At 48.0% G+C, this 27,078-nt stretch overlaps 1 protein-coding gene across 1 annotated transcript in view; it reads right to left on the reverse strand.

Annotated features, from left to right (window-relative positions):
• The window catches only part of MAPKAPK3 (MAPK activated protein kinase 3), a 132,418-nt gene that overhangs the window by 49,026 nt on the left and 56,314 nt on the right, over positions 1 to 27,078 (reverse strand). Inside the window, 5 exon segments of the mRNA XM_030205632.1 lie at positions 1,695 to 1,769; positions 2,262 to 2,391; positions 2,575 to 2,658; positions 4,496 to 4,560; positions 12,496 to 12,635. Of these exon segments, the coding sequence (XP_030061492.1) occupies positions 1,695 to 1,769; positions 2,262 to 2,391; positions 2,575 to 2,658; positions 4,496 to 4,560; positions 12,496 to 12,635 (494 nt within the window).

A 27,078-nucleotide genomic window follows, 5' to 3' on the forward strand; every position in this document is an offset into this window, starting at 1 on the left:
ATAGGAGCTGCAAACTGAGGCCTGAAAACTTAAGGCAGCCGCCTCGAAGGACGACCTTAAAGCCGCTTCCAATCTTCTGTCTTGGGCGTCCTTTAGTGCCGTGCCACCTTCCACCGGCAACGCCGTTTTCTTAGTCACCGCAGGGATTAAAGAATCCACGGTAGGCCAAATAAAGGCCTCACGTTCACTTTCAGGCAAAGGATAGAGGCGGGACATAGCCCTAGCCACTTTGAGGCTCGCTTCCGGGACATCCCATTGAGCCGGAATTAAGGTGTGCATGGCATCATGCACGTGGAAGGTTCTAGGCGGGCGCTTTGTCCCCAGCATAATGGCAGAGCCAACAGGGGCTGAGGGAGAGACGTCCTCTGGCGAGGAAATCTTCAAAATGCTCATGGCCTGCAGTAACAGGTTGGGCAAATCCTCTGAGCGAAAGATCCGCGCTGCAGAGGGGTCATCCGCTCTATCCGAGCGGGAATCCGTCTCCTCCAAGGAATCCCCAAAGGACCGTTGGGAGAACTCAGATACGCTGCCCTCATCTACATCAGAGGAAACAGCGTCCTCTAAAGCCTGGGAATCCACCCGAGGGCGTTTACTTCCGGGGGCCTCAACCCCGTTATCGGACAAGGGAGAAGGGGCAGCGTTTTGCATAAGGAAGGCCTGATGCAGCAGCAAAACAAACTCGGGGGAGAAACCCCCCAGACTGTGAATTTCAGCAGCCTGGGCCACAGCCCTAGACGCACCCTCAACCGGCGCTCGCAAGAGCGGGGGAGCAACATGCTGCGCATCCAAGATGGCGTCCGGCGCGACACTCCGCGAAGGAGCCGCGCGGGAAGAACGGCGCTTAACTTTAGCCGCTTTTTTTTTTGCCGTCGCCCAAATCAAGGGCGGCCATGGCATGAACGTCTCCCAGCTCAAGGGCGGCCCAAGAAGAAGCCGTCCGAGCAGAGTGGCCGGCCAAGATGGCGGAGGCGAGCAGCGGGGGATGGGCGTTTATGGCGGGAAAAACCGCCGCGCCGGAGGAAGAACCGGGACACTGACCGGCCTCCAAACTGACACCCACCAAGGGTGAATCAGACTTTAAAACCCCCGCATCCCCGCTAGAAGCGCACATGCGGTCCGGGGAGCGATTCTTCGCGCCCTCGCCCTCCGACGCCATAGGCCACGTGGAGATCAATCGGGGAACCCCCTGCCCGCTATAAAAAGGTAAAAATTACTTGCTTCTCGCTCCGAGCTGTAACGACCTGGTGTCTCAGTGAGTAGCTGCAATAAACGTTTAAATAAACGTCGAAATAAACGCCCTTAAGGACGTCCAAAATTTTTTTTTTTTTTTTTTAACGGAGCCAGCGGGAGGGGGGAGAAAAGGAGGGACCTGGCGCCACCAGGTTTGCACTTGCTCAAGAAGAGCCCTCAACCCCAGGCACTCAACAAAACCTAAAAATTAGGCTTGGAGGCCTAGCCAGAGCTGCTGCTGTGTGTGACCCCCACCTGCTGAGATAGAGAACATTACTGAGGAGTTTACCGGGCAGCACATGAACCACATATAGGGAGGCAAAGGATTGCTCCTCTATCTCCACCTCAGCTGGTAGATGGACACACCCCACCAGTCTATGGATTGATCAGCATGATGATATGGAGATAGTTTTAAGAGCGGCATAATCATAGATCTGCTGAAGCTCTGCTTCTTGGATACTTACAGGATATACATGATCACACCTAGGGACCACATGTCACATGACCTATCATATTTCTCTGGCCCAAGTACTTCGGTGCTAGCAGAAAAACAAGGAAAGGAGAAAGAACATATTAATGCCAAAAATCTGATCCTCCTCCTCCCCCCCCCCACCCCCCCCCCCCCCCCAAAAAAAAAAAAAATATAAAATTAGGATGTTCAGCTTTCATATGTTGCTCTGACATCTGGAGGAAATGATGCATCATAAAACCCTTTGTGTTGAAGACAATTTTGCAGATTATAGCAAAATACAAATGGAAGTTTTAACCTAATGAAGAAGTCACCTTCCATATTAAGGGAGGTTGTATACCCCATACAAGCTGTGAGACAAATGTTAGGAATTACAACTTTCCAAGTTTCACGGACAGTGGTTTCCCTAAGGGAGACTACTATTAGCGGGTAGGATGGCTTTATTAATTGAGTCAGATAAATCACACTGAACTGAGAAAAGTGAAAGATTTGGAAAGCCGAGCTCTGTCTGGGTAAGGAGAAGAAGCACTAGGTAGAGAATGAGGGAAGCAGGTCTGAAGACTTACCTACATAATATGGAGTGTAACAGGGAGTCTGCAGTGCATTTTGCTGTGTTGTCTCTTTGGCAAACCCAAATCTGTGATCTTGAGCTCTGCACCTGGTCTCTTTGGATGTGTATAGCAGGTTCTCGGCTGTGACAGGATACAAAGCAGCAGAAGAAGCACATACTGATGCTGAAAGCTACATACCAACTCAGTGTAAGTAAGGCTTCCTGCAGATAAGATATATGCCCTAAGGGCTGGTCAGACCCTGATATATGCACTTTTCAAGTATCACCGCACCACCAGCAGCTCTGCATGCCCTGTCTTCCCTACTCACCTTCACATCACGGTGAGCCATGTTCATTGCATGGAGGTATTGGATAGCTGAGCCAATGTCTCTCATTATTTCAGAAGCTTCTAAAATAAATGAAGTTTCTATAAGATTTCAGCCTTCTGATAGAATCCAGAGCATTTCTTGCTTGCCTATGTCTAAGCTCATGTGAGGGAACATATAGATACATACACTCAATCATTAAGCTTTCAACTAAATACATCATTTTGTGAGGTTCTCCAGACCATGCATGAAGTCTGCGCTACTCAGTGCCAATGTCTGATCTTCAAGACACTTAAAAGAAATTGGCTCCTCTATATACCACCCAAGGTTGCAAACAATCACTAACCACATCCCTCCTAAGAACATCATGCAATGTGACACCCAGCAATGAACCTTTTCTGAAGTAGCCCCTACACTCTGACAGCACTCTCAGAAATGCTTTATTTATTTTATAATATACCAATATTTAGCCCGTCCTCCCAATAGTAACAAAACAGTACAGCATATAACAAAATTAAATTAAACAACCCTTCCAGCATGACAATTTTCCATTTCAACTCATCAAATTACTAATTAAAACAAGTAAGTTTTAACAGCCTTATGAAATGCAACTGATCATAATAGATCTCACAGGAAGGAGGGAACCTTGTTCCACACCCAGATCATAAAATAAGAGTAAGCTTGAGACGCGAGCACACTCTAACTGAAAGGAGGCCAAAAGGAGATAAAAGAACCACCTCTCCTCTGAGAAACATAATGATCACTTAGGAATAGAAACTGGCAGCTTATTGGATAAACATATCTTGGTACCATGGCATGAAACACTTTAAACGCCAACACTAGCATTTTGAAAAAGGAATGTGTTTTAATTGGAAGCCAATGCAACGCAGAAAGAATAGGTGAGATATGATCTCGTTTAAACCTAAATCTTCCCACCTGCATTTTGAACACGCTGGAGTGTATGCACGACTTCTCTCTACTTCAGGAAGCAGGCGAAAGCTTGATTCTTCTCCCAAGCCTTTAATGGAAGACGGCAACTAACTAGCAGTCACACACAGAAGGACTAACACCAGTCTCGCGTACTGTAGTAGGACTTACTTATCCATCCTACTCTGAAATCATTTTCCAGCACCTTTTCTGACCTCATATGCAATTTTTCCCTAACTCCTGTTTCTATAACTTATCTGTCTGTATGTTCCACCCTATGCTGTCTGTTAAGGTGTTTTAATGTGTGGGTTGTTGACATGTAAGTAGCGTACTATGCCATAATGCTGTGATCTTCCCTAACTTTTAATTGGGGCCACTTTGATTCCACAGGAACTGAAAGAGAGCCACAGAACATGTGGGGCTGTGACACTGCTTCTAACAAGTAAAAGTGACACCATTCCTTCAAGCCCACATTTAAACTTTTCATTGGGGATCTTTCTAGGTACTTGTAACCTGGAAAGATCCCCAAGGAGGTAGGCATTTCCAATACAATCTCTTTCTTCTATTGAGAATGCCATGTCCTCAGTCATGCAGTCCTTCACCCCACCCATTTCCTGCTTTCTGAGCTTGGAAACAGAGACAAAGAGTATTGAAAAAAAAACCAGAATGACAATAGGGGCGCCACGTGTCCCCAGGCATTGTATTGAAGACCTGCCATAATAAGTGTACTGTTATTGAATATTTTATATTCTGTAACTGTCTATTGTCTGTGTTCAAATTATTCTTGCTATACATCACCTTGGGTTAATTTCTTCAAAAAGACAGTAAATAAATCATAATAAATAAACAAGCTCTATGGCATACAATGATATACAGTGCCCTAACCCAAAGCATGGCATCTACATCACTTGTTTTAAGAATGAGCTGGTTCATAAAGTCTGGACTTGTCCAGACTGCAGAAAGCATCTGCTGTAATGTCATAGGATAGCTTACCTCTCCTCGTAAAAGCTTGATCACCTCGCTGCTGGATCCGGGTGAAAAGCTCCCCTCCTTCCATGCTGAAAAACAAGGTGGACCAATGTAAACAGACTAAGATATCTAATAAATGAGCTTGGACCGACTCACCCGCAAATGCGCAGTAGAGCCCGAACGTGAGAGAGCAAAAGTCCAAGCCCCGCCTCCACCAGCTCCAGAACCAGAAAGGAGGAGGAGTCAGAGGTGGGGCAGGGGCGGAGAGTACAGGAAAACAGCCCGAACATAATGCAAACATTCTGTCTCTCACACACATGGAACTTGGAAGGGGAGGGAGGGTGGTAGGGAAGGACGGGGCAGTGGGAATCAGAGGGGGAGGGAGGAACGATTGAAGGAGGGGGCATGGGAATCAGCTGTCATGAACACAACCGTCGCAGTCAAAGGGAGGTTCTAGGGAGGGAGAGAGGCCAGTAGCAGGAGCACTTGAATTCAACCAATAGGGAGGAACTCTGGCAGAAAAGCGAATGATACATACCTGTAGCAGGTGTTCTCCGAGGACAGCAGGCTGATTGTTCTCATTACTGGTAGACGTCCGCGGCAGCCCACTCCAACCGGAAGAAAAGTCTCGCGGGCGGTCCTGCAAGCGGGGACAAGGGCCCCCCCACCGCGCATGACTGGGGGCGGCCGTCTTTCCCGGCCCGTGTGCTCCGCCTCAGTTAAATAGACAAGCAAGGAATAAGAAAGACCCAACTCCAAAGGGGAGGAGGGAGGGATGGTGAGAACAATCAGCCTGCTGTCCTCGGAGAACACCTGCTACAGGTAGTATCATTTGCTTTCTCCGAGGACAAGCGGCTGCTTGTTCTCATGACTGGGGTATCCCTAGCTCCCAGGCTCACTAAAAACAACAAACAGGGTCAATGAGCCTTGCAACGGCGAGGACAAAACAAAAATTGACCTACGAAGAACAACTAACTGGGGAGTGCAGCCAGAACAGAATAAAACCGGGCCCAGGAGGGTGGAGTTGGCTCCCAAACCCCCGAACAGATTCTGCAGCACCGACTGCCCAAACCGACTGTCCGCGTCGGGATCCTGCTGGAGGCAGTAATGTGACGTGAAGTGTGGACTGAAGACCACGTCCGCAGCCTTGCAAATCTCTTCAATAGTGGCTGACTTCAAGTGGGCCCACTGACGCGCCATGGCTCTAACATTATGAGCCGTGACATGACCCTCAAGAGTCAGCCCAGCATGGGCGTAAGTGAAGGAAATGCAATCTGCTAGCCAATTTGAGATGGTGCGTTTCCCGACAGCGGACCCCCTTCCTATTGGGGTCGAAAAGGAACAAACAATTGGGGCGGACTGTCTGTGGGGCTGTGTCCGCTCTAGGTAGAAGGCCAATGCTCTTTTACAGTCCAAAGTGTGCAACTGACGTTCAGCAGGGTGGGTATGAGGACGGGGGAAAAATGTTGTCAAGACAATTAACTGGTTCAGATGGAACTCAGACACCACCTTTGGCAGGAACTTAGGGTGAGTGCGGAGGACTACTCTGTTTGATGGAATTTGTATAAGGAGCATGAGCTACCAGGGCTTTGAAGCTCACTGACTCTACGAGCTGAAGTAACTGCCACCAAGAAAATGACCTTCCAGGTCAAGTATTTCAGATGGCAGGAATTCAGTGGCTCAAAAGGAGGTTTCCTCAGCTGGTGTGAGGACGACGTTAAGATCCCATGACACTGCAGGAGGCTTGATAGGGACTTTGACAAAGCAACCTCTCATGAAGTGAACGAATAAAGGCTGTCCAGAGATGGCTTACCCTCTACACGATGATGGTAAGCCCTAATTGCACTAAGGTGGTTCCTTACTGAGTTTTGAGGACTAGACTCCAATAAGTGCAGAAGGTATTCAAGCAGGGTCTGTGCAGGACAAGAGCAAGGTTCTAGGGCCTTGCTGTCACACCAGACGACAAACCTCCTCCACTTGAAAAAGTAAACTCTTCTTAGTGGAATCCTTCCTGGAAGCAAGCAAGATGCGGGAGACGCCCTCAACATCCAGGCCGTGAGAGCCAGAGGACTGAAGGTTGGGGTGCAGAAGCGCTCCCTCGTTCTGCGAGATAAGGGTTGGAAAACACTCCAATCTCCCCGGTTTCTTCGGAGGACAACTCCAGAAGAAGAGGGAACCAGATCTGACAGGGCCAAAAGGGCGTGATCAGGATCATGGTGCCACGGTCTTGCTTGAGTTTCAGTAAGGTCTTCCCCACAAAGGTTATGGGAGGATACGCATACAGGAGGCCCTCCCCCCAATGTAGGAGAAAGGCATCTGACGCTAGTCTGCCGTGAGCCTGCAGTCTGGAACAGAACTGAGGCAGCTTGTGGTTGGTCTGTGAGGCGAAAAGGTCCACCAATGGGGTACCCCACTCTCGGAGATCTTGCGTACCACCCTGGAAGGAGGGGACCACTCGTGCGGTTGCATGAGTCTGCTCAGCCTGTCGGCTAGACTGTTGTTTACTCCTGCCAGGTACGTGGCTTGGAGAAGCATGCCGTGCTGGCATGCCCAGCGCCACATCCCGACGGCTTCCTGACACAGGGGGCGAGATCCAGTGCCCCCCTGCTTGTTGATGCAGTACATTGCACCTGATTGTCCTGACCGGATTTGGATAATTTGGAAGGACAGCCGATCTCTGAAAGCCTTCAGTGCGTTCCAGACCGCTCGGAGCTCCAGGAGATGATCTGAAGACCTGCTTCCTGGGGGACCACACAGGGGTGTGGAGCCAATCAACATGGGCCCCCCCACCCGAGGAGAGATGTATCCGTCGTCAGCTCTTTTTGCGGCTGAGGATTTGAAAGGGGCGTCCCAAGGTCAATTGGGCCGAATCGTCCACCAGCACAGCGAATTGCGACAACTGGTGGGCAGGTGGATGGCATCTTCTAGATTCCCAGTGGCCTGTCACCACTGGGAAGCTAGGGTCCACTGAGCTGATCTCATGTGAAGACGAGCCCATGGGAGTCACATGGACTGTAGAGGCATATGGCCCAGGAGTCTCAACATCTGCCGAGCTGTGATCTGCTGGGACGTTCTGGCCCGGGAGGCGACGGACAGAAGGTTCTGTGCCCTCGCCTCGGGGAGACAGGCATGAGCCGTCTGTGAATTCAGCAGAGCTCCTATGAATTTGAGAGCTTGGACTGGCTGGAGATGGGACTTCGGGTAATTTATTACAAACCCCAGTAGCTCCAGAAGTTGAATAGTGCACTGCTTGGACCGTAGAGCTCCTGCCTCCGAGGTGCTCTTCACCAGCCAATCGTCGAGATATGGGAACATATGCACCCCCAGCTTGCGAAGGTACGCCGCAACCACTACCAGGCACTTCGTGAATACCCGTGGTGCAGAGGCGAGCCGAAAGGGCAGCACACAATATTGGAAGTGCCGTGTTCCCAGACGGAATCGTAGATACTGTCTGTGAGCTGGCAGTATCGGGATGCGAGTAAAAGTATCCTTTAAATCCAGGGAGCATAGCCAGTTGTCTTTCTGAATCATGGGAAGAAGGGTGCCAAGGAAAGCATCCTGAACTTTTCTCGGGCCAGATATTTGTTCAGGCCTCTCAGGTCTAGGATGGGGCGCATCCCCCATTTTCTTTTCCACAAGGAAGTACCTGGAATAGAATCCCTGCCCCTCCTGCCTGGGTGGCATGGGCTCGACCGCATTGGCGCTGAGAAAGGCAGAGAGTTCCTCTGCAAGTACCTGCCTGTGCTGGGAGCTGAAGGACTGAGCTCCTGGTGGGCAATTTGGCAGAGTGGAGATCAAATTCAGGGTGTACCCACACTGCACTATTTGGAGAACCCACTGGTCGGAGGTTATGGGAGGTCACCTTTGGTGAAAACTTTCAACCTCCCCCGGACCGTCAGGCCGTCCGGCACGGGCACGTTTATGGCGGCTATGCTCCCATGGATCCAGTCAAAAGCCCATCCCCTGCTTTTGCTGTGGAGCTGCAGGGGTCTGCTTGGTCGCACGCTGTTGACGGGAACGAGCGCGCTGCGGCTGGCCCTGTGCCTGAGAAGGCCTTCGGGCCAGCTGGTTGTACCTATGCTTGCAGTAGGCATAGGGTGCAGACCGCCGGGCCCGGGAAAACGTCCACCTGTGGAGGTGGATGCTGAAGGCGCCCGGTGGGAGAGATTGTCGAGAGCGGTTTCCCGCTGGTGGAGCTGCTCAACCAACAGCTCGACCTTCTCACCGAAAATGTTATCCCCCCAGCAAGGGACATCCGCTAGCCGCTGCTGAGTCCGGTTGTCCAGGTCAGAGGCACGCAGCCATGAGAGCCTGCGCATCACTATACCCTGGGCAGCAGCTCTGGATGCAACATCACAAGTGTCATAAATACCCCTGGACAGGAATTTGCGACACGCCTTCAGCTGCCTGACCACCTCCTGAAAAGGCATGGCCTGCTCCGGCGGGAGCTTGTCAACCAGGTCCGCCAGTTGCCGCACATTGTTCCGCATGTGGATGCTCGTGTAGAGCTGGTATGATTGGATCTTGGTCACGAGCATGGAAGAATGATAGGCCTTCCTCCCAAATGAGTCCAGAGTGCGAGATTCCCGCCCCGGGGGCACCGAGGCGGTATCCCTTGAACTCTTGGCCCTCTTGAGAGCAGAGTCCACGACCGCTGAATCATGTGGCAACTGGGGCCGCATCAACTCCGGGTCTGTGTGGACTCTATATTGGGACTCTGCTTTCTTGGGGATGGTGGGATTAGATAGGGGCTTCAACCAGTTCCGAAGCAGCGTCTCCTTCAGGACATTGTGCAACGGTACCGTGGAAGACTCTCTAGGTGGTGATGGATAGTCGAGGACGTCAAGCATCTCAGCCCTCGGCTCATCCACGGTGACCACTGGAAAGGGAATGGTCACAGACATGTCCCGGACAAAAGAGGCAAAGGAGAGGCTCTCTGGAGGTGAGCGCTTCCTCTCCGGTGAAGGCGTGGGGTCGGAGGGGAAGACCAGCAGACTCCTCAGAGGAGAAATATCTGGGATCCTCCTCCCCCCCCCCCCACGAGGCCTCCTCCTCGGTGTCGGACATGAGCTCTCTGATCTCAGTCCGCAACCGGGCCCGTCTCGACCCTGAGGAACCACGTCCTCGATGATGGTGCCGAGAGGTGGACTCCCGCGCCGGCGGGGACGAAGCTCCCTCCATCGACGTCGATGGGGATTCCACCTGAGTGGCGGTCGAGACCGGTGCCACAAGCGGTACCGGTGTCAAGGGCCGCATCACAGGGCCAGAGCCAGCCGGCGCTTCCAACAACGGCGCCGAGGGCACAAGCACCCCCAGTGCCGGTAGAGACTGGCGCAGCAGCCCCTCCAGGATACCTGGGAGGATGGCTCGGAGACACTCGTCTAGAGCCGCTGTCGGGAGAGGCTGGGGAGCCGGTGTAGGCGTCGGTACCCGAAGCTGCCCGGGTCCAGGAGACAGTACCGGGGTGCCCGACGACCTGCGCATCGACACCTCTTCAATGGAGGGGGAGCGCTCCTTCCGGCGTCGACGCTTTTCAGGGGCCGAGTCTCTCGACGCCCCTGAGCTTCCAAGTCCCATGCACCGGGGGCGACCGATGACGGTGCTTCTTGGCAAGCTTCTTCCGATGTCCGTCATCGGTGCTCTGTGGCACGGATGAGGAGGAGGTGGAGTCTCCGCGCCTCCTCAGGGTCGGGTCCGACAGGGTTCGGTCCCAATGGCCCTGGGCGGCGGGACCAGCCGAGGCGGGTGGAGGCCCACTTGGCTGTTCCTCGCTCCCATCGCTGGCAGGTCGTCGGGCCAAAGGAACCTGTGCTCCTGGGGTCGATGCCATGCTCGGCCCCGAAGTCGTCGACACCGGTACCGGTGTCAAAGTACTCGCTGTCAGCATCGATGCCGTCAATGTCGAAGGGCCGGCGCAAGTTCCAAAAAGACGGTCCCGAAGAACTTGCCTCGCCACCTGCGTCAGCTTTTTCAAGCCGAGACACAACGTGCACGCCTTGGAATTATGCTCCGGCCCGAGGCATGGAGGCACCAAGCGCATCGGACTGTGAGATTTGCCGGCCGCATCGACCACACTTTTTAAATCCGCTCGGGACCTTCGAGGACATCGATGGAAAAATCGCATCGGCAAGGTCAAAACCATCGATGGTGGCGGTAAAGGCCACAACAAAAAAGGAATCTTGGACGGCGAAAGGAAAGGGAAAAAACAACTCGCCAGGGAGACTTCTCTACTTTTTTTTTTTTTAAACACGAAGGAAAAAGGAACGCGAACGCGCGTACACAAAAAAGAAATAGCGGACCAGGCCGCAAAAACGGTTTTCAGGGGCTGACAAGGAGAGGGACAAAACTCTGTCTCTCTCCAGCGCGGAGAAAAAACAGAAAACTGAGCGGGAGCGCACAGGCGGGAAGACAGCCACGCATGCGCGGTGGGCGTGCCCCGCGTGCGGGGACCTCCTGCGAGACTTTTCTTCCTGTTGGAGGGGGCTGCCATGGACGTCTACCCAGTCGTGAGAACAAGCAGCCTGCTTGTCCTCGGAGAACATCAGATACAGCACTTGAAGCCGCCCCTGCATTTAAGCCACCTGCGGCACCCGTTGCAGAAAGCCAGGAAGAATCAGAGAAAGAAAATGGTGCTGCCTCCACAAATTTTGGACGTTTCTGCAATGGGCAGTTAAGGACGTCCAAAAGTGGATGTTTCTATGAGAAAGATGTCTTTCTCATAGAAACATCCAATTTTGGACATCCTTAACTGCCCATTGCAGAAGCGTCCAAAATTTGGACGTCCTCAACTACACTTGCATGCTGGCAGGCTCCCATTCCCCCCAACGATGCAAACCACCCCCCCAGCGACAGGGGACTGGCGGTTCGGTGGACCTCCGGTCGCCCCGACGATCCCACCCCCCCTCAGGTTCAGGAGGGCTGGAGATCCAGTGGGTGTCCAGCGGTCCTCCAACCCCCCTGTCGCTGGGGGGGGGGGGGAGCTTGGTCGGTGCCCACTGGACCACCAGGGACCATTTGCTGGGGGGCTGGAGACCCACCAGATCTCCAGCCCTCCCTGAAAACTGGGGGGGAGGGGGATCGTCGGGGGGACCGGAGGTCCGATAGACCTCCAGCCCCCGTTGCTTGGGAAAGGGGTAGTCAGGACCTGGTGGTCCCATGGACCTCCAGCCCCTGTGTTTGACAGATGGAGCACAACTTTAAAAGGGCCCCCCCCCCCCCCCCTGGGGGTTTTTTGTGCCAGCTGTAGGCTGCAGTGCTGTGAAGACACACACACATATACACACTCTCACTCTCTCTCGCTCTCACACTCTCTCTCTCTCTTTCAGACAGACGCATACACATATTTCATTACATTTTTCACAACAAATATGTCGCCTGTTTTAAGGGGCTTTACGGCTTGTGTAGAAGAAACTGGACAAAACAGATGATTTATGGAAAATTTGTATAGTTAGATGCAGCTTCAAGATCAATCACCCCCATTCAGAAATATGCTGCCTACATCTCTATGCCAAAAGCTACTGAACTAATTTTAAAGGTAGTGGGTACAGGATGGAATTAACTGACACTGGACTTCCTATCTCCTCCCTCATATTCAGATATGACCTGATCTAAAATTTGTGATCCATAAACCTCCTATCTGGTGGTCTGACTCACCAATGATTTAGTTTTTATCCATAATTGGTTTGTGATTTGAAAAACACTTATTGGAATTCAGTGTGACTAATTTACTAGGCAGCCAGCCTCTAGGATTTATTCAGTTGATAAATGGAAAGCAAGGCTGGGGGTTTGAAATAATATTAGCTCTAATTCTGAATGATACTTCCTTTAGTTCTATGATTCACTAACTTCTCAACTAGATTAACAAATTGTTTGGGATTTTAGGATGCCACCAAGCAACCTGTAGACCATGTTTGGAATCAGGGTTCTGAGTATTATGAATGGATTGGTTCATCTCTCCTATAACATACGATGGGGGCAATGACCTCGATAAAGAAGTCAGAGGGATCAGAAATACTGATATATACCATTCCATGACGATTAGAAGGCATCTTTTCCCACGGTGTATGTTCTCATAAACATTGAGAATGTGTACAATGTGAGGCCCTCCTGACGCCCGCCAGTGATACTCCACTTCCCGACGAGCTTTCGGGCTGTCATACAGAATCTGTTAAAAGATAGAAAAAAGTGCTGTAGCCAAAAAAAAAGCGGTCAAACATAGACAAAGCAAAACTAGTCCTCTATCCAAAGGATTATAGAACTGCAATGCCTTCACCTGTGGTTGCAAAGTGGCTTACATATTATATACCAGCACTTATTTTGTACCTATCCTGGGGCAATGGAGGGTTAAGTGACTTGCCCAGAGTCTACCCCACCTTCTACTCCTATTGTCAACTATGATTGGGGTTAGCATAAAGGCTCTAAGAGCCCATTGTTACTCAACAGAGACATCTACTAGCCAAAGTCAAAGTTTCTTAAAACAGAGAAACAGTTGCCTTTTATTTATTTCATTTGTATCCCACATTTTCCCACCTCTTTGCAGGCTCAATGTGGCTTACAATACATCATGAATGGTGGAAATGTATAAGAAAATAGACATGATAAAACATTTTTGTTGTTACTCTTCACTTTGTCATAGTTTTATCAAATGTTGCTTTAGTTTATGTGTAATATACTGATGCTCTCACCTGAAAGCTGCCTTTCTATTGGTTTTCCATCAGATTTGCAAATAAGTCTGTAATTGATTCAAAAGCTGTATATGATTGACCATGGGCAGCTATCAATATATCTTTCATCTTGTACCTCTCTCCATCCCTTATATATTGTTGACGAGATTGACCAAACATACAAATAAACAGAACTTCTAAACCAGTGCTAACCAGTCCTATTCCTAATCTCCTACTTCTGGGACTTGTGATTCTGCATTTTGTATGGACTAAAAATTGCAGAATGCTTAGCATTAGAAGCTTAAAAAGTTTAGAATTGGCTTAAGCAGTCTCCAGTGATTCTCCAAAACACCCGTAAATTAGTTCTAAGACCTTTCATATATAATGCCTTCTTTTTCCATGTTCTGCAAATCTCAACATCAAAGGGGCAGAAAGAAGACTAGGTACAATAAAAATCACTAATGTTAAAACATTTAGTCAATCCTTCGTCAGCTGGGGGGACTAATACTTATCTAGTGTGATCAGGCGGGGAGGCGAGGGTCGCACAGCGAGGGAAGCTGGAAGGGGGAGGTCGCTTGGGTACCCTAGATCACCCTGGGAGGACAGCGCCGAAAGGGCCAGAATCAGAAGTGCAGGGCCAGTGCGGGAAAGCGGCCTGTCTCCTTCATCGATGGCAATGAAGCTGAAGGACTACAAGTCCCAGCAGCTCTTGAGAGAGAGGCCGGGTAGGAGGAGGAAGTGTTACCCCTACTACGAGTCCCAGGAATCCTAGGGGAAAGGAGGAGGATCTGGGAGGGCTGGATGAACCAAATAGGAAATAGCTGGGAGAGTGGAATAATGATGATGGGATGCAGCTGGTAAAGAGGGCTGTAGAGGAGCCCACAGACTGGCAGTCTGGAAAGGGAGGAGAAGGACTGAAGAGAGAGGAGCCTTCAGGAGAGCCCATGGACATTTTTGCCTTAGCACAAACTAAAGGAGGGCAAGTAAGAGGGCTCCTGGCCACATGGTTTGATGACTTAATGAAAGAGGAAAAGAAGTGGCTGCAGAAGCATTCCAACTGGGGGTGAGGGTTTCCAACTGGGGTCAGGAGGGTGAGGGGGTCTGTCAGGGGCTAGAGACTGACAGTGGTTGGGTACAGTGGTGTGCTGGAGCCGGTTGTTAAATTTTTTACCATCTTGCGAGCCGGTTGTTGTTCAGGGCGAGCCAGCTCTCCTCCCTCCTTCCCTCGAGCTACAGGGTCCCTCCCAATGTATGGATTCTTCGGGACAGGCAGGAAAGATCCCCAGTCTTGCCTGCCCGCTCCCGGTGCTGATCCTCCCCCGCTGCTTGATTGCTCTTTAAAAATGGCCACCGAGACTTCTAGTGGCGACCTTGCAAGACTTCTGCTGAAGTCTTGGAGGTCGCCCTTGTAAGTCTCGGCGGCCATTTTGAAGAACGATGCAGTAGCGTCGCGGGAGAGTCCACACTGGCAGCGGGCAGGAAAAACTGGGGATCTTTCCTGCCTGCCCCGAAGAATTCACTCAACAACCGACAATCGCTGGGTATGGGTGGCTGGAGAGGGGCAGGGGAGAGAGGACAATTGCGGGGAATGGGTGGTTGGAGGGGGGGCAGGGGAAAGAGGACAGTTGCTGGGTATGGGTGGCTGGAGGGAGGCAGGGGGGGAGAGAGGACAATCGCTGAGTATGGGCGGTTGGGGCAGGGGAGAGAAGACAATTGCTGGGTATGGGTGGTTGGAGTGGGGGCAGGGGAGAGAGGACAATCGCTGGCATGGGTGACTGGAGGGGGGCAGGGGAGAGAGGACAGTCGCTGGGTATGGGTGGTTGGAGTGGAGGCAGAGGAGAAAGGGCAATCGCTGGTAGGGGTGGCTGGAGGGGGGCAGGGGAGAGAGGACAATCGCTGGTATGGGTGGCTGGAGGGGGGCAGAGGAGAGAGGGACATCGCTGGGTATGGGTGGCTGGAGGGGGGCAGGGGAGAGAAGACAATCGCTGGTATGGGTGGTTGGAGTGGGGGCAGGGGAGAGAGGACAGTCGCTGGGTATGGGTGGTTGGAGTGGGGGCAGAGGAGAGAGGGCAATCGCTGGGTATGAGTGGCTGGAGGGGGCAGGGGAGAGAGGACAATCGCTAGGTTACGGGTGGCTGGAGGGGGGCAGGGGAGAGAGGACAATCGCTAGGTACGGGTGGCTGGAGGGGGGCAGGGGAGAGAGTACAATCGCTGGGTACGGGTGGCTGGAGGGGGGCAGGGGAGCAAAGACAATCGCTGGAGGGTGGCTGGAGGGGAGAGCAGGGAGAGAGGAGGGTTGCGTGGACATGGGTGGATGGAGGGGAGGGCAGGGGGGAAGGAGGATTGCTGGACATGGGTAGATGGAGGGGAGGGGAGAGAGAGAAGAAATGCTAGACATGGATGGAGGGGAAGGAAGAGTGAGGAAGGAGATGAGATGAGGGGAAAGGAAGAGAAGAGAAAAACTGCACATGAATGAAGAAAATAGGCAGAAGCTGGATCACCAGACAACAAAGGTAGAAAAAATAATTTATTTTCATTATATAAGTACATAAGTAGTGCCATACTGGGAAAGACCAAAGGTCCATCTAGCCCAGCATCCTGTCACCGACAGTGGCCAATCCAGGTCAAGGGCACCTGCACGCTCCCCAAACGTAAAAACATTCCAGACAAGTTATACCTAAAAATGCGGAATTTTCCAAGTCCATTTAATAGCGGTCTATGGACTTGTCCTTTAGGAATCTATCTAACCCCTTTTTAAACTCCGTCAAGCTAACCGCCCGTACCACGTTTCTCCGGCAACGAATTCCAGAGTCTAATTACACGTTGGGTGAAGAAAAATTTTCTCCGATTCGTTTAAATTTACCACACTGTAGCTTCAACTCATGCCCTCTAGTCCTAGTATTTTTGGATAGCGTGAACAGTCCGCTTCACATCCACCCGATCCATAGTGCTTGGAATATGTCCACTTTGAGAATCAGGTGCTCAACATTAAAAGTTTATATTTATTTACTTATTTATGGCATTTTATCCCACATTAAACATGAATTAGATTGGAACCTGGGATCATATAGCCAGCTCTGCAATTTTGGGGGGGGGGGGGAGCGCACAGGTGGACTGGGGAGAGAGCCTGTTGTTAAACATTTACCAGCACACCACTGGTTGGGTGTGTCCCCTTTCATCTCCCAGGAGTACTTAGGAGGGAGTGAAGGGAAAGTTGAAGCAAAACCTGCTAACTGTGTGTATCAAAACTGTGTTGGAGAAAATAAATAAAGTGGAAAAGAAAGACTGTTGGTCTGGAGTTGGTCAATCCAGGACAAGGGGATTCCGAGGAGGGACAGGCACCGGAGGGCTGAGTCTGTGCTTGTCTCCTGGCAAGAGGCCTGCTCAGCTGGGAAGTTTGAGGAACTGTAGTCCTGAGGATTACAAACCTGTGAAGGCCCCTGTGGGTCACACTAGCAATTAGCAAATATTCCGGCAGCACAACGCTTGTTACAGTGAGGCATTTCAGTTCAGTCTTAGAGAAGATAGTATTATTATTATTATTTATTGCATTTGTATCCCACATTTTCCCACCTATTTGCAGGCTCAATGTGGCTTACATAGTTTTGTTATGACATTGTCATTCCAGGGTATCAGATACAATTAGTGATGTGCAGAGATTAAGTAAGGGAAGAAAGAAGGAAGTGATAGGGTTAAGTATAGAAGGTGGACTTTCATAGCTGGGTGGGTTGGTGAAGTGGATTAGTGAGGTTATAGGTTCTCTTTTTAGGCCTTGTTGAAGAAGTATATCTTCAGAGATTTGCGAAAGTTGGTTATTTCGTCGATTGATTTCAGGTCTGTAGGTAGTGCATTCCATAACTGCGTGCTCGTGTATGAGAAGGTAGTGGCACGCATCACCTTGTATTTTAGTCCTTTACAGCTGGGGAAGTGCAGATTGAGAAATTTGCGGGATGATCTTGTGGCGTTTCTGGGAGGTAGGTCCACGAGGTTTAGCATGTAGATTGGGGCATCTGCGTGAATGATTTTGTGTACAATCGTGCAGATCTTGAACGCAATGCGTTCCTTAAGTGGGAGCCAGTGAAGTTTCTCTCTTAGGGGTTTTGCACTTTCATATTTAGTTTTTCCAAATATGAGTCTGGCAGTAGTATTCTGGGCTGTTTGGAGTTTTTTGATGGTCTGTTCTTTGCATCCAGCGTACAGTGCGTTGCAGTAGTCCAGATGGTTCATTACCATTGATTGTACCAGGGAACGGAAGATGTATCTCGGGAAGAAGGGTTTTACTCGTTTTTCATCGTATTCTTCACGTGGGTATCGAGAGTGAGGTTTTGATCAATGGTAACTCCAAGAATTTTCAAGTTTTGTGAGACAGGGAGAGCGCAGTATGGTGTGATTATGGTGGAGAAGTTTTTTGTGTTGTGTTGGGAGGCGAGTACAAGACATTGTGTTTTTTCTGCGTATAACCCTGATACTTCCTGGAATGCTGATTTCATGAAGTCTTGTTTCCAATGGATAAAACACAATGTATATTTTATATATGCCTCAACATAATTAATCACTGATGCTTCAATTGCCTCTCTCTGTGCATTCCAAGCCTCATTCTGGCGTTGCCAGAGATTTTGACTACACTCCCACAGGAATCCCATGGCAGTGGCCTGATATTTTGGGTGGGCCAAGAGCTAATATTGGTGGGCACTATACATATAAATATAGAGAGAGATAGAGAGGCATGAGTAGTGTTTCTTGGGATATTACAAATTACACAATGTTAAAAATGATGTAAAAAAAAAAAAAAAGTACTTAAACTTTTATTACCTGCAGTGCTTTTCTGAGTCTGAGCTCCTGGGCTCGAACGAAGAACCTTCCAGGCTTGCCTCCTCGCACTAGCTAGCTCAATGCTCCTCACCTCCTCCCTGTAACGTGCACTGCGTGCGTGCAACTATTTTTTTAGCCCGATGATCTGGCGGAGTGAGAACGAGGCTGCTGAGAGCGCCACCGCGTAGATCAGCTGAGTGGGCGCCGTGGCTACGATGAGGCGAGCGCTGCCATTCAGGCAGCTTCACTCCGGAATGAAAGATGTTGGATCATGGATGGGCGGGCCTGGCAGTGCGGCTACAACGAGGCGAGCCGCGAGCGCTGCCATTACAGGCAGCTTCGCTCCGGAACGAAGGATGTTGGATCATGGATGGGCGGGCCTGGAGGGAAAGTGGCTGGGCCGAAGCCCGTCCAAGCCCGCCCGTGGCTACGCCCCTGTCCCATGGTAACTTCTTCCACACCTGTGGGAATACTGTGAGTTCTGCAAGATTCTCGCAATCTCCATTCCAGTGCAGCTCGCTAGCCTATAATTTTAGCGTTTATGACAACCACAGAGCTGGTGTAAGCAATTGTGCCTAAAAGCTGTAGATACTTGGATTACTGACATTATTCTACAAGGTATGCATGTTCAGTGATATTTACAGAATAGCACTTAGGCAGAATTTTGGCATTTACATATGTATATGCACACAAATGAACATATATACCATTATTCTAATCATTTACACACTTAATTGCCACATAAGTGCTAGTGCCCACTTTGAAGAATGGACAGAGGTCATGTGAAGAATCAGTGCTAGCCATGGGAAAGAAAACAAGAGCCCGACTTCTGGATCAGTTCTCCCACCTTTACTTGTGAAAACATGTACATGCACATGGACAAGCTGCTTTACAGGTTACTTGTACTACCCTCCCTTTATTAATGAGCTCAACCTTTTCAGAGTAATGCACAAGTAACTTGTCCTGTCTTGCCAAGGTCTCAGCTCCCAAGGAAAAGGGAGGATGAGGTATGATGTGTAAAATACTCGTAAGTGTAGATCAAGACTTTATTTTGGTACTGCAAAAATTATTTGATTTGTTAGTCCTGAACTCATGCTAATTCTTGCTTAATGGCTGCTTCCTTTCATCCATATAAGTGCACAGAAGGGACAGAAAGAGAGTTGAGAAGAGGAAGGACAGATGAAGAAAGTACAGGATGGCGGTGAGAAAGAAAAAGTAATTTGTATGAGAAGAAAGAAAATGAAAACAGAAATATAGAGAAAGAAAATATATATTAAAAAATAACCTAAGCAGACATCTACAACGAGACTGGAATATGATTTATTGGTTTTTTTTTATTTTAATATGCTTTATTCAAACTTGCAAAGAAAATACAAACAATTGTACTGTAGAAAACAGCATAAATTTCCTTCCCCTCCCCCCCCCACAACTTGCTCGATTAAGGTAAACCTAAAGAGTTCAAACAATATGTTTCACCTCAAAAAGTACCTCTCCACTGCTGGTACGGCTTCCATACTGCATAGAAGTCACCCATCCGATCATACTTCAATCAATGCAGTTAACTTAGACATCAAATATAAATAGTCTAATTTTTGCAGCACTTGTTTCTTGTTAGGGGGCTCTAGCTTTCGCCAGGCAGCCACCACACAAAGGCGAGCTGTTGACACCACCAGCATCAGCAGTTGTCCTTTAGTATCTTCCCAATGTGTTGGATAATCATTAAGCAAAAAGTTCAGAATACTTGGCACACAGTAAAGTCCTGTCATCTCTTGAAACATCTCTGCAATCATCAGCCAATAGGACTGACATTTGGGACAGAGCCACCAAATGTGTTCGAAAGAGCCTTGAACAGAGCAACCTCTCCAACAGTCTTTCTTCCCCATGCCGAAGGTCTTATATAGTTTGGCTGGGGTACAATATCATTGGAATAGCATTTTATATCCATGTTCAATATAGTTAGATGCAATAGTGACTCTCGTAAGTCGCTTATAAATTCTATGCCACTGTGCAGTTGGTAAGGGGCCATTAAGCATTTTCTCCTGCCTCATATTGTTGGGATATAGGTTGACTAAATAACAATGCTTGATATAGTCTAGAAATTAACCTTGTTCCCACTCCCATATGAAAAATCTTTAACAAGCCATGATCTCCCCGATCCAAGTCAGGAAGTACCCTTCTCCTCATGAAGTCATATAACTGCCCATAGAAAAAACAATCACCCTCCTTTAATCTGTATCTTTCTTGAAGTACAGGAAAGGGGATCATTGTACCTCTAACCACTATATGACCTAACATCTTACAACCCTGTTTTGCCCATCTTTGAAAAGCTTTAGTATGGGCTGGTGCATCAAATCCAGAAGCATATTTTATTGGTGTTGCTAAGAAAATATTGTTGTTGACAGAAAAGCGCCATTCTAATAGAATATCAAATATCTAAAGTGTGTGAGGCTCTAAATGGTGCTCGTGTCATTCTGGTTCGCCAATCTTGCAATGAGAGCCACGGTATATACTGCAATGGCATTTCCTGGAACAAGTCTTGCTCTAGTTGTACCCAGCATTTGTCCGGAAAAGCATGCCACTCAAAGACAGCGACATGCTGGGACGCTCTATAATAAGCCAAGAAGTCCGGAACCCCCCTCCCTCCCTCCTCTCTAGGCACATACATACGCTGCCTACACACTCGAGGTGGTCTCCATTGCCAAATATATTAGAACACTTTCCTTTGCAATTTAATCAAATAAGCCCCTAAAGGGATAGGCAAAGGGAGACTGGAAAAATAATATAAAAAATGAGGGAGTACATTCATCTTCACAGCACTAATTCTGCCAACCCAAGATAAGCTCAACCCCTCCCAGCGATCTAAGTCTTCCATCACCTTATTTAATAGTGGCAGGTAGTTCAAAGAAAATATACAGTCCAAGTTTGCTGGTATTAAAACTCCTAAGTATTTAATACTGCGGTGTGCCAATCTAAATGGAAATTGGGAACACAAGGCCTAAAAAGAGTCTCCAGGCACTGTAAGGTTCAAAATCTCGGACTTGGTTGAATTGACAGCAAATCCTGACACCCGACCATAGTTACCCAGTAACTCCATAACTATAGGCAGATATACGCAAGGGTCAGATAGTGTAAAAAGGATATCATCAGCGTACAATAACATCCTATGATCATGCTCCCCTACCTGAATCCCCCGTATCTTGAGGTTGTCCCTAATCACTTGCGCCAAAGGCTCCATAGCAAACGCAAATATTAGTGGGGACAGTGGGCAGCCTTGTCTTGTACTTCAAGAGACTTGAAAGAATTGTGTATAAGCCCCATCTCTATATATAAAACGCACCTCCAACGTTCTAATTGAAGCCTCCAGCCGGAAACTTGAGGTGGCATAGATATCCGGTTTAGCAAGTACACAAAGGAAAAGAGAGTACTAAAACAAGCAGAGAGAAATAGCTGAGTGAGATAATTGTTTTCTCAGGCACCTGGAGTGGTTGCCCTGGGTGATTAACAAGGTCAGCTGGGGTCCAGAGCTTCTTGCAAGTAAAGCAATTAACTCTGCTCTGAACGCTGCCCTGGGTGATTGACAAGGTCAGCTGGGGTGCACAGCTCCTTGCAACTAAAACAATTAACTCCTCCCAGATTCTTAGGAGCTTGCCTTTACTCAGCCACGCTGCAGTCATTGCCATACACTCTAAACAAACCTAGCAGCTGCTGCTCCACATTGTCGTTTTTAAATTGTTGCTCCATCAGAAACAAGTCTACAGCTGTTTCAACTGGGAGGGAAGGTGGCCCTGGAACTGGGAGGGTGGGGACTCAAACTCTGAGGGACAGAGGGTGGGGGGGGATGACCCTGGAACTGGGAGGGAGGGAGGGAGGGGGACGACCCTGGAACTCGGAGGGAGGGGATGACCCTGCAACTGGGAGGGAGGAGGGAGTGATGGGCCCCTGGCACACACTCTCATTCCCTCTCTCTCACACAGTCAATCTCACATACCCTCTCTCAAACATACACACTCCGAGGAAAACCTTGCTAGCGCCTGTTTCATTTGTCAGAAACGGGCCTTTTTGACTAGTTAATACATAAACAAGCTACCGGGGAGTCATATACGAGAGCTATCCATCGCATAAAGTTCCCTGAAAAACCAAACCGCCGTAGGGTAGCAAACATGTATGCCCAAGAGACCCGATCGAATGCTTTCTCAGCATCTATACTGAGGACCACTGCTGGAGTCAATCGTTGCCGTGCTGTCCAGATCAAATCTAACAACCACCATATATTACCTTTAGGCTGTCGCCCAGCAATAAATCCAGATTGGTCACCATGTGCTAGCTCTGGCAAAAAGCGTTGTAACCTCGCTGCCAGTACCAGAGTAAATATTTTATAATCCACCCCTAGCAAAGAGATGGGACAATAAGAACTACACTCGACCGGATCCTTTCCTGATTTATGTAACAGAGCTACTCCAGCATGTCGAAAAGAGAATGGTAACTTGGACTCTGTCAGCAGAGAATTATAGCTATGAGCAAGTGGCTCTACCAAAATTTGTGCAAATTTTTTATAAAAGAAATTGAAAAAGCCATCTAATCCAGGGGCCTTATACGTCGGGAGGCGGGCTATCGCTTCTGCCACTTCATCTAATGATAAAGGAGCTGAGAGCTGGGAGTCAGCATTAGGCGACAGAGTAGGTAGAGAAATTCCTTCTAGATAGTCATCCACCTCATCATCTGTCACCTCTTGGTCTACAGCATATAGTTTTCATAAAACGAACAAACTCCCAACCTTGAATTGTTGACAAATTCCATCCCGTGATACCTGTGCTGTATAAGCTCTATCTAACTCTCCCAGTCGCTGACTAAGCCTTAAACAACATTGACATTTCATCTTAGTGTAGAAGGCCTGCTTTGATATGCAAAGACCACGTGCAAAGGCCTTGAAGCTCTCCCAAATATTTACAGGGCTCGCTGTACCCTCATTCCTCAAGAAAAAGTCCTGAAACTCCGTTTCAAAAAATGTAACAAGCTGCGGGTCTGTCAAAAGTTTGTCATTGAGCCGCCAGAAATGAATGCCACGCTTCACCCTCGGTTGTTCCATCACTAGCAAAACTGGAGCATGATCCGACCACACACACTGCTCTATAGCCACTTTGGAAACCAGTGAGCACTGACCCCGCTCCATTAGCCACAAATCTATGCGAGTATATGAGTCATGCATTGCTGAATAGAAAGAGTAATCCTGCTCACTCGGGTGGAAAAGACGCCAAAATTCTTCCAGTCCCAAAAGCGCCATACAACTTTGCAACATAGTACAATCTTGTTTTGCATATTGAATTTTACTAGAGGAGTTGCTCATCAAGGGGTGGTAGGTCAAATTAAAATCCCCTCCCACTATTAAAATCCCTTCCTAAAATGCATTCCACCGAGGTAGTAAAGATTCAAAAAATTCTCCCTGTCCAGTATTGGGTGCAAAGATATTTGCCAAAGTATAGAGCGTCCCACTTAATTCTGCCTTTACAAACAAATAACCACCCTCACAGTCTCTTATCACATCTTGAAGCTTCATCTGGATTTTCTTATGTATTAATATTCCCACACCATTGTTTTTTTTACATAGCTTATTCGGAGCTTGAAACACTCAGGAAACTTGGGGTGTGAGAGCAATGTTGGTTTGGAAGGCAAAAGATGTGTCTCTTGTACAAACATAAGTACATAAGTAATGCTACCCTGGGAAAAGACCAAGGGTCCATCGAGCCCAGCATCCTGTCCACGACAGCGGCCAATCCAGGCCAAAGTCACCTGGTGAGCTTCCCAAACGTACAAACATTCTATACATGTTATTCCTGGAATTGTGGATTTTTCCCAAGTCCATTTAGTAGTGGTTTATGGACTTGTTCTTTAGGAAACTGTCTAACCCCTTTTTAAACTTTGCCAAGCTAACTGCCTTCACCACGTTCTCCGGCAACGAATTCCAGAGTTTAATTACGCGTTGGGTGAAGAAAAACTTTCTCCAATTTGTTTTAAATTTACTACACTGTAGTTTCATCGCATGCCCCCTAGTCCTAGCATTTTTGGAAAGCGTGAACAGATGCTTCACATCCACCTGTTCCACTCCACACATTATTTTATATACCTCTATCATGTCTCCCCTCAGCCATCTCTTCTCCAAGCTGAAAAGCCCTAGCCTCCTTAGTCTTTCTTCATAGGGAAGTCGTCCCATCCCCGCTATCATTTTAGTCACCCTTCGCTGCACCTTTTCCAATTCTACTATATCTTTCTTGAGATGCGGCGACCGGGATTGAACACAATACTCAAGGTGCGGTCGCACCATGGAGCGATACAAAGGCATTATAACATCCTCACACTTGTTTTCCATACCTTTCCTAATAATACCCAACATTCTATTCGCTTTCCCAGCCGCAGCAGCACACTGAGCAGAAGGTTTCAGTGTATTATCGACGATGACACCAGATCCCTTTCTTGGTCCGTAACTCCTAACGTGGAACCTTGCATGTCGTAGCTATAATTCGGGTTCTTTTTTCCCACATGCACTTGCTCACATTAAACGTCATCTGCCATTTAGCCGCCCAGTCTCCCAGTCTCGTAAGGTCCTTCTGTAATTTTTCACAATTCTGTCGCGAGTTAACGACTTTGAATAACTTTGTGTCATCAGCAAATTTAATTACCTCGCTAGTTACTTCCATCTCTAAATCATTTATAAATATATTAAAAAGCAGCGGTCCTAGCACAGACCCCTGAGGAACCCCACTAACTACCCTTCTCCATTGTGAATACTGCCCATTTAACCCCACTCTCTGTTTCCTATCCTTCAACCAGTTTTTAATCCACAATAGGACATTTCCTCCTATCCCAGGACCCTTCAATTTCCTCTGTAGCCTTTCATGAGGTACCTTGTCAAACGCCTTTTGAAAATCCAGATACATTATAGCAAGAGTCAAAAGCAAGGCTAGGCTAAAAGCAGGAGCCAAGGGTAGAGTTAAACAGATACAGACACCAAGGGCAGGGTGTGGCTCTAGAGCCAGGCTTTCAGGATCAAGGTACAAAGGCAAACACACAGAAACAAAGCAAAGCACTGAAACACAAGACTCTGAGGAACAAAGAACAGACCTTCAGGAGCAAGCCTCTCAGGAACCAAGCCAAGCAGGGAAATGCTCTAAATAGGTAACACAAGATTAAGAGACCTCTTGCAAAGGCAATGTAGGAAAGCTCCCTGGGTCCTTATAAAGGAGTAGGCTGATGCTGTCATAAGAAGGAAATGAAGCAGAAGCAGGGAGACCAAAGCGAGGCTTGGCTTACAAGAAGAACAACAATAGGGAAAAAGGCAGACTGGAGAGGTCACAGAGCTAGATACAGAGAAACAGTAGGTCTGAACAGAAGGGCACGGCCACAACCGTGACACCTATGTCCACCAAAGCGCTGGTCTAGTGGAGCATATGGACTGGAACAATTCTTCCCCTCACAGCTGCCTGTTCAAAATGGTGAACATAGCAGGAATTAGCCCTAGATATGCAGAGTCTTGGCCTAATTCTGCTCGTGGTGGTTAGCGTTTTTAAAATATGCTGACTGCTGTGGGCTGAATATCAACTGCTGTATGCTTGTCAGGAATCAAAATGTTCAACATTTTAAAGTCCAGGGAACCCTTCATCACTCACTCTACTAAACAGAGACTGACTCAGAGTATATCCCCCCCCCCCCCCCCCCCCCAAAAAAAAAGGATAAAGAAAACTTTTGAAAATACTATAGCTATAAACTGGAAGAAAACATGTATATATGCAAGTGTGATAAAACAGCTGACACTTATGATCAGCCATTCATTAGCTGTCAGTGGTTTACAAAGACCTAAACCAGCATTAAAAACACAAGTTTATGTCCCTAGGGTCTACGCAATACTATTTCTGCCTCATATCAACTGTAGAACTTCTGTACTTATAGGTACATAGGAAAACTAAGAGACAATTATCTTCATTAAACTCTCTATTGCAAAATCCTGCTTATTATTATCCCTTAACATAGTACACCTCACACTTGTTAAGCATATCAACATGTCTTTTATTCAATGCAATATATGTTATACCTTAGTCCTAAGGCAATTAGAGCTTGTCCCACCTGTCTCCAAATAGCTATGAAAGATAAAATCAACAAACTCAAGAAGGAATTGGATGCAATAAAGGAAGAAACTAGGACTACCCAATTCCCAGTGAATTTACTACCAGCACTGCCATAGAGAATAAGGCAAAAAAGGAATAGATGGGCCATGGTAGTCTCAGGTAGACTAAGACACTTGTCACAGAGGCCTTCACCCTCCCAACCTTTGCCCCTATATATTTTCTTTGCAGCACTGGAGCATTATGAAGCTCAGAAAAGAACTAGTGCGAAGGAGCCACAGGCAAACAATGTAACAAACCCTTTGGAAATGTCTCTCAAAAATATATTAAACAAAATCGGCCGCAGTACTGACCCCTGAAGCACTTCACTACTCACCTTTTTTTACCTCCAAGAGGATTCTATTTACAACCATCCTCTGCCTCCTGTCAGTCAACCAGTTTGCAATCCAGTTCACCACTTTGGGCTCTAAGTTCAGTCCTCTCAGCTTATTCAGGAGTCTTTTGTGAGGAACCGTATCAAAGGCTTTGCTGAAATTCAAAATGATTACACCTAGTGCATGTCCTTCATTCAGTTCTTGAGTCACCCAGTCAAAGAAATCAATCACTATGGAATGCACTACCGAATGCTATAAAGACAGCACATGACCTGATGGCATTCCGGAAACTACTGAAGACAAAACTATTCAAAGAGACTTATAACACGAAACATTCACAAAGACTTACTACCTAAAATGCATCAGAACAAATTAACACTGGTTTCTCCGATCTGGTTACTTTCATCATATTAACAGTATTGAATGTTTTATATGTACTATTCTATTTTTATGCACCTGCTACAAAATTATATTGATTTTTACCTTTCATATCTAATTTAAGTGACATTTCATGTATCTTGATTGTACCACTCCTTTGTATTATCATTCCGTTAATGGTGATCACCATAGCGGCATAATGTAAGCCACACTGAGCCTACAAATAGGTGGGAAAATGTGGGATACAAATGCAGTAAATAAATAAA

This window comes from Microcaecilia unicolor, chromosome 6 (genome assembly GCF_901765095.1).
Source record: "Microcaecilia unicolor chromosome 6, aMicUni1.1, whole genome shotgun sequence".
NCBI lineage: Eukaryota > Metazoa > Chordata > Amphibia > Gymnophiona > Siphonopidae > Microcaecilia > Microcaecilia unicolor.